Here is a 15,382-nt window from a genome sequence, read left to right as displayed (position 1 = left end):
CTACATATGGAGGCCTTAGTCCTCGATGTGGCTGTCGCAGGTTCGATTCCCGGCCTGGCGACCTTTGTTGCATGTCTTCCCCCTTCTCTAATTACCCAATTTACTGTCAAATAAAGGCTAGAGCCAATAAAACTTTAGAAAAAAAAATTCTTTCAATTAGTATTTAGCGAATAGAAATGTTGGTAAACCAAACACAGGGAAAGTTTCATCTCATTTAATATCAGAGCAGTATCACTGGTCATAATGTTATGCCATTTCTGGAAGAAAAAGTGACAAATAGTAGAAGTTTTAACATTGAGATCTTTATTAAAGCTCAGTTTTCCATTGTACAAATGTCATAGTTGAAACTGCATGCAGTGGCTTGGTTTGAGGCACGTTACTAAGGAAAAATGAACATCGCTGAGCAAACTTGAAGGAAATAAAAATTAAGGACAATATTGCATAACTTAATCTTATTGAGATTAAAAAAAAAAATCCACTTTAGCTGTTTTATGGGGACTTGTGTAACATAGAAACACGCTTACAAAGGCAAAACAGAATCACAAACAGCAGTTAAGGTCACCAAAGAGTTGAGCTAACGGAAGGATGAGAGGCACAAAAACAGATGAAGGTGTCACATCCAGGGTAAATATCGCTAACAGGAGACTACACGCTTTTAAAAACTCAGTTAAACCTGAGCACTGTATTCACTGAGGTCTAAATGATGAGACGGGAGACCGGAAATGATGCGTCGACAGTTGTGAAAGTGACCATGTATACAAGGCGCAACAACGTGAAATGAGGCAGGAGCTCGAGCCAACTCCCTTAAATGGACCTTCAACACTAAAGAGGGACACAGTTAAGATAAAGTTCCTACTTGATGTTTATGCTGATGTAGCACCGAGGCTTCATGAGTGAAAAATGTGCAAAAACGTGCCTCTGCACAATGCAGGAGCAGCCAAATCGTCAAACAGCAAGTGACACGATGTGGTTAAAAGCTCTTACTACTGTACTTATAAGGTTTGATATTAGTCCGTTTGCCTTTATAATCTTCTTCATAAAAAAAGCACACATACTGCAGCATGAGGAGAACGGCATTCTCCTCTCTGGACAGAGTCCATTCATTTCACACCAGAAAAGAAAAAAAAACAAAAAAACATGAAAATACAGAACAGGCACATACAAAGTTACCAACGGTATTGTTGGCTTCTTTCCCAGGAGTCATCTCTCCGAAGCCACTGCGGTGTGGACTGCTGTCCAGGAAGGATGCAGAAACAACACAACAGCTCCAGCCAAACAATCTGAGGAGCCCACAATATTCAACACCACCACAGCATATTCTACTTTTGGCAACAACAAAAAAAAGGGCTTAAAAATTGATTGGTCATGTAGGCTGCTGATTCAGACAACCTCAATTGTAACACAGTATGGAGGCGGAGAGATAGAGAGAGAGTTCAAACAGAGGATAGTCTGAAAACATTCTGTACTACAAGAAAAAAAATACAAAGCAACAGCTGAAGACGTTCATCCCCAACCCACTACTGCATTTTTGTTCATGACAACACTGTTTGCTTCTCTCATTTTTATTTTATCCACCCCACAATTAATCTTTAGGCACAACATCGAGTCAACATCACAGCTTCTTACCGCTTGCCTTTAAAGGTTAAGCTCATAAAAGGAAGCAGCGATTTACCTTTGTATAATAGCCAGAACATGTACATGAATTAAAAATAATATATTAACCATGACCAACACTACTGGATCCCTACGTCCGAAGAAAGAAAACAAAACAAATTAAGACCAGGTAGGAGTGGGAGTGATGGGGAGTGCAGAACGGAGGGGCTTCGTCACAGTACGGTCTGCCTTCCATGGGAATGTCGAAGAGAAAGAGGAAGTAAAGAGGGATCGGGGGAGGAAGGACAGAGAGAGAGCGGCTCACCGGCCCTCCGGTGTCTGCGGAGAGTGTTTGTGCACTGTGTGTGAATGTGTGTCCTATTGATATGAAGTCATGATGTGGCTCTATTCCCACTCTGTGGTGCCGGGTGGCTTGGAAGTCAGGTCGTACATCACTCTGGAGATGCCCGGGATTTTCTTGATCTCATTTACCATCTTTAGCACCACCTGGTGGAGTGACCAAAACCAAGTTGCATCATGAGAGTGTTTTGTTTTTGTTTGGGGTTTTTGTCATCACCAATTCTTTTGACTGGGGGGGAAAAAAACCCCATTCAAACCAACCGGTGTCTATGTGACAATGTATTCGCCCCCATTGTTCGACATGGACTTCCTAGTTACTCACAAGTTTTGGTCAGCTGAGTCCAACTTGTCAAGTCACAATGGAGCACCGTTACAATCTAGTCTGTACAATTAAGCCATCACTAAAAGTCACACTTTACTAAAGTAAATTTACTTTAGTAAATTAAAGTAAAGTAAATTAAATTTACTTTAGTAAATTTAATTACTATTAAATTATTATCTTATTTTATTGAGCTGGTGCCTTTGGTGCCCACCAGCCTTAATCTGTAAAATCCTGAGTTTATACTCCCTAATTTGAAAGTACATAATGTGGCTGCATCATATTATCTTACCTCCTCTGGGATATGGTTACCAGGCATGGCAGCGATGCCCGTCATGAAGTCGCTGGTGATGAACGTGCGGACCACGACGGAGCGCCGACAGGAAGGCTGCTTCTGCTGGGGGTCTCGGTCAAAATGCAGGGGAGTGAGGATGATCGGCATCTGGCTGATCTTGCCTGAATAACCTGAAATAAAAACAAAGAGAATCCAAGGCAAACCAAATGTTTCTGATTAGTTTCAAAAACATCTGATAATAAAACCTGTGACAATAGATTTGTCACAGAGAATACTAATTAATGCTGCAGCCTGACAGGGAGGAATACAGATCCGTTTTTAATCTCCTTTGAAGATGTATGAGGGAAGCATGAGAGAAATGAACAGTAAAAATTAATAATTCCTTATATTATGATGAAATAAGGAAACATATCATAATATGGAATATTATGATGAAATATATGATATATTTCTTTTCAATATATATATGCTTATATCATAAGCAAATACCTTTAATGAGAATAAATAAAGATTTTCCACACATTCAAGTTAACACTTAGTATAAGGCTTTTATAAAAAAAACACTACTGCTTAGATTTCAAAGAAAAAAAGATGGATTTAGTTCATGGCATCCAATACATTATTTATGTACTAAATTGAAAATATATACACACATCTCAAAAATTTTAACTTTTAAAGAAATCGAAACTTACCAGACTCTCTAAGAATAGAATGAGCAACAAAGTCCGCCTGTCTGAGCGTGCTCAGAACACCGGTGGTCAGAAAAGTTGGGGTAATGTCTGTTGGCGGCTCCTTTACATGGGACCCAAAAATATACACAACTCTGGAGAAACACATGAGTCACAGAGTTGAGGTTAGGTCTTTAACAACACTGAGCTCTAAATGTTTCTGCTGATTGAAGATAAATTGGGATTTTTTTGTGTGTGTTACCTGTTGATGGTATGGCACATGCGAGGGATGAGTCTGGCCAGGAACATCAGTGATTCCCAGTGAGGAGATTCTTTACTCGTTACACCGCACACATAACTGTAAGACCGACAATCTCCCTGCAACAGAGACAAAACACTATCAAATAAATGGGAACAAAAGTCTTCAGAATTAATTCAGGACATTTGTGTAATAAATAGACATTTAAGATTCATAAAGTTCTGTTTTCGTTTTCAGACTAGGCACACAAAAGCAGTCTATGTTTAGCCACGGTGCCCTGTCTGGCCCACAGATTGAGGTTTGAGTTAAATTTAAACCTCTGGTCTCTAACAGGCAGTCACAGGGCACACCTACAGCAAACTCTCTGCCACTGACTGACTTTGGTAATGTTTGTCAGAATTTAGAGCCATTCATCTCTAGCTGATCCAAACACTTAAGACAAGAACTTGCTCTGAACACATTTTCCAAGACAAAAGTAATGAAAAAAATGTGGTGGCTTTTGTGTGGGTGTGTCTTGTGGGAAACATCTAAATTACTGTCCCTGCCCAGCAAAAAGCAAACCGCTGGAGACAGACACTGTGTCAGAGTAACTCTGTCTCTGAAGCGATGCTACTTCTCCCACATAAGCGAAACAGCTGACATCTTCCAGAACAGGCTGTTTTTGGGTTAAGCATAAAATATTTCTACAGCTTCTGTCTCAAGGTCCTCTAATCTGTAGATGAAAATTCACTGAAAATGAAAAATTGTAACAATTATGACAAGCTAAAGTGTAGACCCTGATTCAAGAGTTTGAATACATTTGATGTTCTGGTTTACCTGGACACCAACAGTTTTGATGGGCAGCAGGAAGGCATTAAGTGAATGAAGGCTGGTGATCTGCATGAGCTTTTCCTCCTCTTCATCTGATATGCACGACTTGACTCTCTGGAGCAAGGCATGAGGCTGGACGGCAAGGAAACACAAGAAGGTTCAACATAACGAAATGCAGCTGGCTTTGTCCCAACAAACAGAAAAACAAGCCACCTCTGAATAAACATAAAATTATTTTATCAGCAAACTGAAGAGGCTTAAATGTTGTTAGTAATTTTATTTAGGTAAATTTTATATTTTCAGGGCAAAATGGAAAAACTAGATTACAAGGGTGATATTTCTGGAGTGACTAATCAACCAGAAGCATCTCATTATTATTTACAAAGCACCCAGAGAAGAAACAGCCACTAAAGTCTTCACTTTTCAGTGTGTCCAAAGCTGTACCGCAGCACCACGTTGTCTCCATGCTGAATGTTCCCACAGTTCGTTCTTCCTATAAACTTTCATGTGAGAAATTATATTACTGCTGGAAAGCAACAGGGAGTTGTCATCGGACTACACAGTAAGAAATGAACTCGAACACCAATTATGTCCCTGCAAATTTCAAAGAATACCTTTTTGCAGACAAAGTTTGAGATGCTTGATCAGAATAAAAAAGAGACTCAAGTTATCAGACATGAACTTGTTCAACTGAAGTGGATCTTTAGTAGATTTAAAACAGAACATGAACACTTTAGAGAAAAGTGTAGCATAAAAGTTAATGATGGTTATCGTATTTTCATGCATTGCAAAAAGACCATTAGACAAGAAAACAGTCTGACTTTTTCATTCACTGACCTTTTTGACACTTGCAGAAAAGTCTGTGACAATTTTGAGGATGTTGTTTGTTTCAGCAAAGTCCTTACAAATATAAGGCTCTTCAGCACAAATCACTCTGATGGACAAACCAGGACCTAAAGGGAAAAAAAAATAAATAAATAATGTTTACACTGGCGCCAGAATTGACACTTATGTGAGCAGTACTTGTTTATATGATTGAAAAAAGAGAAAACACATTAGATGAAAAGCTTAAAATGCTTACTTAGTGTGGACTGTATTGATTTAACAACTGTATACTATAGTGACAGTGAATGCACATGTGTATGTTTACTTACCAGGAAAAGGATGCCGAGAGACAATCTCCTCTGGCAGGCCCAACTCTCTCCCCAGCGCTCTCACCTCATCTTTATGAAAATCTTTCAAAGGTTCGATTACTTTTCCCTGGACGTAAATAAAAATGTATTCAGCATTTTTACAGTTTACACATATTTGTGGATTTAGGTGAAAGGGCAAAAGCAAGACAAACTAATTCATAAGCACAATCAGTAAATATCTACAAAATGTATCTATAAATGCAAAAATATCCAGCAGAACCTGTATTTATACTGTGCTGATTAAGCATGAGAGCAGGCAAACAATTCTTTGAAATACTGAGTTTTAAATTCTTTACTAATTTGTTTTTCAATTTACTTTCTGAAATCCAACTTGCATTCAGTAAATGGCAAGAACTCACACCAGACAGTCCAAGTTAGGTGACAGTAGGTGTTTATGTGAGCAAGTACCTACCTCATCTCTGAGTTTGCGGATGAGCTCGGTGTCGTTGTGGTGTGTTTTGATGACCTCTGCCTTTCCGCTGGCAATATGAGAGGCACTCTCAATGAGATCAGGGCGCAGGGTACCCTGCGCCAAGAAAACCTCTTCAGGGTTGAGGTTCATTTCTCCAAGCACTTCATTAGCCACCTGTGAAGTGACACAGAGGATCAAATAGTGAACTTATAATATTAAAAGCAATCGGTTAGTAAGTCAAAACTAAAACTCAAGAAGTGTTTACGTTCTTGCTGGTATTTGCACAATTATTTCCACAGTTTTACTAATTGAAATAAGATTTCTGCTGGTACGGCACAGTTTAATTTTTCACATATCGTAAAAAGTCTGTTTCCTTTTAACACAAAATTACACATGCACAGTTTTAAAAAATATTTACTGTCTGACATTACTTGTCCTTGGAGCTATTATTAATAACTACACATTATTTTTATGTTGTAATTTTATCGATACAGTACAGTATATTCTTTGTTTTTTGGGGGGTTCTTTACATATTCTTTTAGATTTCTGCCTGTTGCTTTGCTGCTGTTACACCCAAATTCCCCCAATGTGGGACAATAAAGAGTATTTCTATTCTATAAAGAGCGAAAACCATAAAGGACAATTTTAAATAGAATTGTCAAAAAGCTTCTGCTTACTTTGACAAATGTGTCTCCAATAATCTTCCTTTTCTCTTCAGGATTGGTGGTCATATTTAAGGTTTTACTGATGCGTTTCCGTGGCGTTCTGTCCTCGTCAGAGATTGGAAGAGTTGTCGTCCCGTTGTAAAAGGTGTGAGCTGCATTTACCACTACAGAAACGAACATACTGACGGTTAATTTATACAGAATGGTTAGACATGCACAACTCAGTAAATTAAATAAATAAAGAACATGGGTGTTTCCAGTAATTCAATTGAAAGTGCAACTCATAGGTCACCATTAAAGGAACCTGGATCTCCTTAACACCAACTGTTGAGATGATATATTGTCAAGAACATCTACATAGTTTTCAGTTTCCAAATGTTTCTGTATTAAAAAAAACGTTTTTAGTCTTATTATTCAAATTTTCTTAAAATAAATAAATAAATAAAAAATACACGAGGTTCACTTTTGAATGGTGTGACTGAAAATCTGATCAGGTTTTCACATTTATCAACCTGTAAATGTCACAACTTAACCACCTTTCTTAAAAACAAAACAAATTTTACCAAAATCTTCAAGTGTTTCCCACATAAAAATACTTCTACAGAAACTACAGAACAACTAAAAACTTGTTTTCTACCTTTGAGTTTAATGCCCAGCTTGGTGAGGGCCTCCTCCACACTCAGACTCTCTCTCTTCCTCATGAAGCCGTTGTCGATGTGAACTGCTATCACCTGCTCCTGGTTTAGAGCTTTGTTCAAGAGAGCAGTGCAAACTGTGGAGTCGACTCCACCGCTCAAAAGAACCTGTTGAACCAAAAAATTACTTTTGTGTTTTACCAAGATCAATATTTTATCAATTTAATGTTATTTTAACCAACTAATCATTATGACTTAACCACCTAGTCCGCTGTGAAAAAAAGTGACGTTTAAAACTCCCGCTAAAGTGCAGAACCAAGTCATGACTTTAATTCAACAGAGTGAACACAAATATTGCTACTTATCTTCAAACTACCACTTCTGTACCCACCTCCTAATCAGCAACAGCACTTCACACCAAGTTTAATAGTCAGAAAATATTCTTTCTTCCAGAAGGAAATCAAAGCAAAAAATTTTTTTTCCTCCAACTTTAGGCAGTTTCACTCACCAGAACTTTAGATGTGCCCACTTTTTCTCTGATTTCATTGATGCAAACCTGCTGCCGGTTGTGCACAGTAAAGTTACTTGTACAACCCGCAATCTCAAACAGGAAGTTGCGCAGCATTTCCATCCCTCGCTCTGTTAGGTCGACCTCAGGGTGAAACTGGGTCCCATACAGCTTCTTCTGTTCATTAGCAATCCCTAGATTGAAAACAGGGCTTTTAACACAAATCATGGCCAAACATGTGCCATTTAAACTTTTTGAATTAAACTACGTACTCTAATATGCAAAGAATACGCTGCACATCGTTTTTAAAATAGTACAGGAGTTTATGCATGCTTCTAAGTTTTATGACAACAATACAGAATATGCAAAACTCTGATTATGTAAGATTATCTAAAGTGCCTCTCACCAGCAATGATGCTCCCTGACTGAGCCACCACTTTAAAGCCATCAGCCACTTTATCCACGCTGTCACCGTGGGTCAGCAGCACCAGCTCCTCCTTCTGAAGGCCTCTGATTAGAAACACACACACACACAAACGTCAAATGAAGATATGAAGTGTTTACTGATCTGTTGGGTGATAGTTATTGTGTACCCCCAGTGTTTGTGGTAGGAGTCTAGAATAACAATGACTGTGACATTTTTTGTCATATTAGAGAGAAAAGGTTTTTGACACTTACATATTTCTGATCAAATTGTTTTTTTTCGGATTGTGTGAGAAATTGCATCTTTCAAGAAGAAATAAAATGTATAGAAATAAATGTGATTCTGAAGATTACCGAAGATTACCTAAAGTTAAACTTATCTAAGTAAGTAAGTTTGCAATGTAGTTAAGATTAGTTTAAATTTAAAGTTGAGTGAAATGTGCTGCAGGCCAAGTAAAGCTGAAACAATTAAAGTGGATTGTGATGAATCAAATAAAATAATTAACAAATGTAGTAATTGATTGTTAACTAGAACATACAAACTTCAAAAAAGGTCATTTGTTGAAAACACAACATATAAAGGGCTGAATTTTTCACATGTTGATGTTGGAAGTATTTTTTTAACTACAAATGCATCATTTGCTATAAATAGAATGCTATGTTCGTTTTCTTTTAGGCAAGAAAATATTTTTTCTTATTTAAGACAATATTAGAATTGTTTGTTTAGTAGCATTTTAAAAAATATTTCTAATATTGTATAAAATCTGCAGAATGTGGCAGGTTTTTAAAAATCTATTTAACTGGTCCGTCGTCAGAATAATCGGTTACTAAAATAATCGGTCGCTGCAGTCCCAAAGCCAAGAGAAGCATTTACATGAATAAAAAAAGTACGTATTTCATAATATCAACAACCTTTGAACTAATATTTTTGCAACAATTATGTTTGCATACTTCAGATACTCAATGTATAAAAAGTTTCTACAATACCTGAAAAGGGAGCAGGTGTTGTCCAGCACAATGTTGAACACTCCATCCTCCCTTACGCTCTTTTTATGGACTGTACCACCGAAAACTTTATTCATCATCTATGGCAAACACACAGAGTTAATAATTACAAACTGACTTAGTTATGGTGTGCTTGAAATACAGTAGATCATTTCAGAGAGTAGAGGAAATATTGCTGTTCCTTATCTTAAGAGGCAAACAGCCTCTTAGGACACTTCAAGTGTGAAGCATGGATAAAGCTACCTGCATCCCATAGCAGATGCCAAGTACGGGCTTTCCTATGGTGAATATGGCCTGGTCGAAATACGGAGCATCTTCTGCATAAACAGAGGCTGGACCTCCTGAAATAATGATGGCTCTGAGGAGTGAAAGAGAGAGACAGAGAAAAAATCATAAAGACAATGCAAAACCACAAAACACCTTCATACTTCATTTTAAAGAAAGCATACAAAAAGGGAGAAAAACTATAAAATAAAGGCACTTTCTCCCCACCCCAGGATTCTCACCTGTAACCCTGTTCTCTGATGGCAAAGGCAGGGGTCTCTAAAGGGAGAATCTCTGAGCGGACACACAGCTCCCGCACTCGCCTGTCGATCACCTTCCCATATTGTGCTCCTGCATCCAGGATTGCAACCGCTCCCTCGCAAGATCCATTCTGCGCCGAGGTGCTGATATCCAGCTGTGGATGCAGTTTCACAGACACATTAACATGTTGATTAAATTTAATCTGTTTTCGTGCCTTTAAAAAGAGAAACACATGCAATGCTAAGTTGTCAATGCTAAGTTGGTATCTCTGCATGAGAGCCAGCACAGTGAAGTCAACTTCTCCAAAACTTTCCTGTGCTCCATCTTTAACCTCCTTGCGGAAAATGTGACTCACAAATAGGCGCAACGTGATTAGGAACATGTGAGCTACAACATCTAGACAGACAGGCACTCTTTGAAAATGTGCTGCAACCATTCAGAAAAATCACGTGAAACCTCAAGCTAGTCAAGGGTTATTAGCTTGATCAGCTTCCTAAATGGACATTTTGGTCCAGTGAAACTGGAGCTAAAGGAGAAAAATCTGGATTTCAGGGGAGGGTATTGGTAAGAGATCACCAAAAACAGAGACAATATTAAAAAAAAAAATCAGAAACCTCTGTTTATGAAACACTAAAGTATTAAACATCCCACAGAGCATTGTTCTATCCATCATCATCATCAGAAGATAATGAGAGAATAGCAAATCCAGCTGGGCATGGCGTCTTTTTTGTAACATCTCCCCTCTGTTTACCTAGACAGAGTCTATGTTTCTGTGGCACATAACATTTTCTAGTGAAATATACCCCTTTATAAGCTGACAAGGAAAAAGGTTGATGGACTACGAGTATTTAAAAGGTGATTGAGTCGTGTTTACTCTAGGATCTTGGTCCATGTCAAGGTATTTTGGACCATTTGTTTTATGGCATATGCTTGAGTGACAAAACACATCAGTTGAGGACCTGTAGAAATGAAAGTGCCAGTCAACCAATGTACAACAACAAAATATCCCACGAAGAGCGGTAAGACCAGAAATATGACCCATGTGAAAAGTGAAAGCATATTTTAGTTGTTTCTAAATGCACATGATACTGTTCTAATACCTAGAGGTTGGACAGAAATATTTAGTAACCAAGAAAGTTCAGGAAAAGTACTTACCAGACGACCCGCTAACATCGCAGTAGGAGTCGGTGTCAGTTTTAAGTTTGCTCAAACTAGCCTCGTCAGATTGTTAGCAGACTGACGTTATTTTAGCTCAAACTGAGTGACAGCAGCCTTGCAAAGTAAACGAGACTGACACGAGTTAACGTTTTAGTTTCGAAGCCGATGCTGCGGCTAAAATAAATAAATATGATGTCATTATTACACTGTTAACGATGCTGCCCCCAACATATTCATCCCGGCTAACGATTGCTAGCTAGCGGTAGCGTGCTAGCGAGCGAAGAACACACAGCGAGGAGCGTTAGCCTGTTAGCAGCACGGTTTACAGAGCTATGCTAAAACCCACGTCGCGTCGCGCCAGCAGCTGCAGGCACATACTCGACGAAGACGCAAATGGTGGGAAAAATATGTGACAGACTTGCTTCATGTCAGATGAGTCTGGTATATGACGCGTAGCTAGTTAGCAGTTATGAGCAACACGTAAATGGGAAACTGCAACAGGCACACAGCGGACTACCCGCACCTCCGCGGGGCTGTTGGTAACATGCTGACTAACTTTCCCCCCCCCCCCTTGAGGTGCACAGAGGCCGTCTCTAAACCGCGGGTACTACGGCTTCCAGATCAAGTCACCCGGGCCACTCAGTGCTAGAGTCGCGGCGTGGAGTAACCTATCCACTGACCTTGCTGTCTCCGTTGCACAGAGCCATGGGGGTCTGCCGCTGTGTTCAGTGTAGAAAGCTCTCCCCTTCGCCTCACTGTCCCAGGTCTCGCACTGAAAGAGAGCTGCTGGTTAGCTCTTGGATCAGCACGCCGACTACTGCTGGAGAGGCAGACTGTGCTGTGGGTCTAGTGAAGCTCCTCTTTCTCCCCTCATGGGTGGAGCGCAAAGTGAAATTCAACAGATAGTAAAGGGGAAGGGTAGGACTGTCTGCGTTGGAGGCTGAGAATCAGCCTACAACTAACAGTTGTGTTATTTACCTGTTTAATTACCTTTAAGCAACAATAATAAACTGTGGATTTGTACACAGCTCAAAAAAATAAAGGGAACACTCAAATAACACAGCCTAGATCTGAATGAAAGAAATATTCTCATTGAATACTTTGTTCTGTACAAAGTTGAATGTGCTGACAACAAAATCACACAAAAATCATCAATGGAAATCAAATTTATTAACCAATGGAGGCCTGGATTTGGAGCCACACACAAAATTAAAGTGAAATAACACTACATGCTGATCCAACTTTAATGTAATGTCCTTAAAACAAGTCAAAATGAGGCTCAGTATTGTGTGTGGCCTCCACGTGCCTGTATGACCTCCCTACAACGCCTGGGCATGATCCTGATGAGGTGGCGGATGGTCTCCTGAGGGATCTCCTCCCAGACCTGGACTAAAGCATCCGCCAACTCCTGGACAGTCTGTGGTGCAACGTGACGTTGGTGGATGGAGCATGATGTCCCAGATGTGCTCAATCGGATTCAGGTCTGGGGAACGGGCTGGCCAGTCCATAGCTTCAACGCCTTCATCTTGCAGGAACTGCTGACACACTCCAGCCACATGAGGTCTAGCATTGTCCTGCATTAGGAGGAACCCAGGGCCAACCGCACCAGCATATGGTCTCACAAGGGGTCTGAGGATCTCATCTCGGTACCTAATGGCAGTCAGGCTACCTCTGGTGAGCACATGGAGGGCTGTGCGGCCCTCCAAAGAAATGCCACCCCACACCATTACTGACCCACTGCCAAACTGGTCATGCTGAAGGATGTTGCAGGCAGCAGACCGCTCTCCACGGCGTCTCCAGACTCTGTCACATGTGCTCAGTGTGAACCTGCTTTCATCTGTGAAGAGCACAAGGCGCCAGTGGCGAATTTGCCAATCCTGGTGTTCTCTGGCAAATGCCAAGCATCCTGCACGCTGTTGGGCTGTGAGCACAACCCCCATCTGTGGACGTTGGGCCCTCATATCATCCTCATGGAGTCGGTTTCTAACCGTTTGTGCAGACACATGCACATTTGTGGCCTGCTGGAGGTCATTTTGCAGGGCTCTGGCAGTGCTCCTCCTGTTCCTTCTTGCACAAAGGCGGAGGTAGCGGTCCTGCTGCTGGGTTATTGCCCTCCTACGGCCTCCTCCAAGTCTCCTGGTGTACTGGCCTGTCTCCTGGTAGCGCCTCCAGCCTCTGGACACTACGCTGACAGACACAGCAAACCTTCTTGCCACAGCTCGCATTGATGTGCCATCCTGGATGAGCTGCACTACCTGAGCCACTGGTGTGGGTTGTGGAGTCTGTCTCATGCTACCACAAGTGTGAAAGCACCACCAACATTCAAAACTGACCAAAACATCAGCCAGACAGCATAGGTACTGAGAAGTGGTCTGTGGTCCCAACTGCAGAACCACTCCTTTATTGAGTGTGTCTTGCTAATTGCCAATAATTTCCACCTGTTGTCTATTCCATTTGCACAACAGCAGGTGAAATTGATTGTCAATCAGTGTTGCTTCCTAAGTGGACAGTTTGATTTCACAGAAGTTTGATTTACTTGGAGTTATATTGTGTTGTTTAAGTGTTCCCTTTATTTTTTGAGCAGTGTATATACACAGAGCATATACTGTATACTGCTAGCCAACAGATGCTTTGTCCTTTTATTCAATAAGATTTTTTTTTTAAATTAAGTGTTTTTGTTACTCATCAAAATTTCTTCAGAGTTGACTCCAAAATCCCAATTCTTAGCCCGTGAGGATGCAACGAGGCATTTGCATCGTACAAATGCATCAATGCATTTGTGCAATGCAAGATTTGAATTTTAAGATGAAGCATTGATGAATGATTTTCTATCTCCTGCTAAGACAGTATGGAGAGTGTGCTTCTCTTCATTCTAGCAAAAAAAATTTTACCTAGAAGGAAGCTGAAATCTGACCTCATAGGACCTTTGGGGGGAAAAAAAAGAGGTATATATTTTGCACAGAGCTAATGCAGATTAGATTATGTTGAGAAAAAACATTCCCTAAACTAGCTCATATAGGTATATTATCCAAGTGGAAGGATGTATCAAACAAAATCTCACCTGAAGGTCAAATGGTTTTCAACACTGACCTCTGAGGTTCAGGACTGGATCAGATTCATTGAATCTGTTTGCAATATGGATGTTTGAAGACCTTCAATTAGTTACCATGCATGTTTATTCAAGCAACATTTGTGGGTTGGAATTTATTTAATCTTTAGTCTTTAAAATTTAATACATACCACTTTAAAAAAAAAAATTTTGACAGCTATTCTCAAAATTATGTCATAGACAAAAATGCCTGCAGATTGGTAGATGCACCCGGTAAATATATAACAGATATCTTCAGACATGAAGTAATTTAAGCATGGTTTATCAGGAGGTCTAGTGAAATAGGGGGGAAAATAAGGTCTTGTAATAGCATCCCTTCATCTCAAACTATATCTCGGTAAGTGGTGGTAATGGCAGCTTTACGTTGGTCCTTTCATCACATGCTGTGTCATTAAAATAAGCCTCCGTCTTGTCATATGTTTGCGGGTGGGATAAGCAACTTCACATGGGCTTAAACCAACCCATAAGCCAGACCATGTCGTTATTCATTACGTCTTTAATGTGGGGTCATGGGTGCCTCTTACTAAGACAGGAGGAAATGGAGACAGCTAAGAATGATCTAGATTAAGCAAAAAAAAAAATTCAAACCATGCTATATTTGAATAAAATTTGTGCAGTCATTATCTTTTTAATTAACAGTTATGAAGTAAAATGCCTTCTCTAATATATACAAGGAATGGCTTCTTTTAATAGTGGGGTGTTTTCATTTGTTGTAGCTTGCAATTTGAACATTCTAATCTGAAAATATAGTGTGGCCATAAAATAAACAAAGGTAGAGCATGGCTAAGGAGGACAAACTATTTAAATTGCCTTTATTTTATGGCGATTGAAGTCACTCTCATTTAAGACTAAACTTTGTAATCAAGATTAGTCTTCATCAGGATCATGTCTACTACAGCATAGGTTCCTGTTGTATTTTAATTTAACCAGCTGAATAAACAAGCAACACTCCACCAGCCAATTTGTTGCTATAAAGAAAAGCGTGGTTGTTAATGCTCAAAAGTCTGACAATCCATCCTGGAGACTTCAAACTCATAAACCAATAAAACTGAGTTTTTTACCATTCCATTGTATTTTACTGTAGTAACATTTTATTTTGGTAGTAAATTTTTTTGCTCTTATCTTGCAATGCATCTCTGTTTATTATGGACGAGAGCCAATTATACCTTATTGCAGCTTGTCATTTTGCATTTAGTTTTTCTGTTTAATTTGTCCTTTTTTTCCGTCTGCAAAACAATTAACATCTTTAAGACGACATTATCAGTTTATGTAATAAAATACATGTCCCATATATCTGGATGTTTTTATTTAGAAGAAATTAGTACAATCAATATCAAAATGATGACAAATGTATCTTAATTTTTTTTCCCTCTCGGAAGACAGGCATTGGATTTGTTTCCTTCCATAGAAAAACAAAAAACAAAAAACTTCCGTCTTTTTACTCA

General features: G+C 39.5%; 1 protein-coding gene across 2 annotated transcripts; it reads right to left on the bottom strand.

The window, feature by feature from the left end:
* Window positions 1–280: 280 nt before the first annotated feature.
* gmps (guanine monophosphate synthase) lies at window positions 281–11,701 on the bottom strand. 2 transcript variants are annotated; one of them, XM_028045535.1, is made up of 16 exons: window positions 11,509–11,701; window positions 9,652–9,824; window positions 9,389–9,503; window positions 9,128–9,225; window positions 8,124–8,227; window positions 7,718–7,911; window positions 7,212–7,377; window positions 6,587–6,738; window positions 5,910–6,083; window positions 5,459–5,564; window positions 5,142–5,257; window positions 4,311–4,436; window positions 3,498–3,613; window positions 3,260–3,390; window positions 2,565–2,737; window positions 281–2,100 (listed from the first exon to the last, which is right to left on the bottom strand). In XM_028045535.1, exons 1-16 carry the CDS (start codon window positions 11,533–11,535, stop codon window positions 1,999–2,001), a joined length of 2,073 nt encoding a protein of 690 aa, XP_027901336.1. In that variant the 5' UTR covers window positions 11,536–11,701; the 3' UTR covers window positions 281–1,998. The 2 variants fall into 2 exon arrangements, with proteins under 2 accessions (XP_027901336.1, XP_027901338.1); XM_028045537.1 differs by lacking the exon at window positions 11,509–11,701 and adding an exon at window positions 10,826–11,368.
* Window positions 11,702–15,382: the final 3,681 nt, after the last annotated feature.

This window comes from Xiphophorus couchianus, chromosome 18 (assembly GCF_001444195.1).
Source record: "Xiphophorus couchianus chromosome 18, X_couchianus-1.0, whole genome shotgun sequence".
Lineage (NCBI taxonomy): Eukaryota > Metazoa > Chordata > Actinopteri > Cyprinodontiformes > Poeciliidae > Xiphophorus > Xiphophorus couchianus.
The sequence above is the reverse complement of the archived record's forward strand: the minus strand, read 5'-3'. Positions and strand labels throughout refer to the sequence as shown.

What these genes read in the sequence shown, in the direction of transcription:
- gmps (XM_028045535.1), bottom strand. Translation starts at nt 11,535, where the DNA reads ATGGCTCTGTGCAACGGAGACAGCAAG. An exon ending in TGTGCAACGGAGACAGCAAG is followed by an intron (nt 9,825 to 11,508) that starts GTCAGTGGATAG and finishes CTGCATCCACAG; the next exon opens with CTGGATATCAGCACCTCGGC. An exon ending in TCAAAACTGTTGGTGTCCAG is followed by an intron (nt 3,614 to 4,310) that starts GTAAACCAGAAC and finishes TCTCTGTTGCAG; the next exon opens with GGAGATTGTCGGTCTTACAG.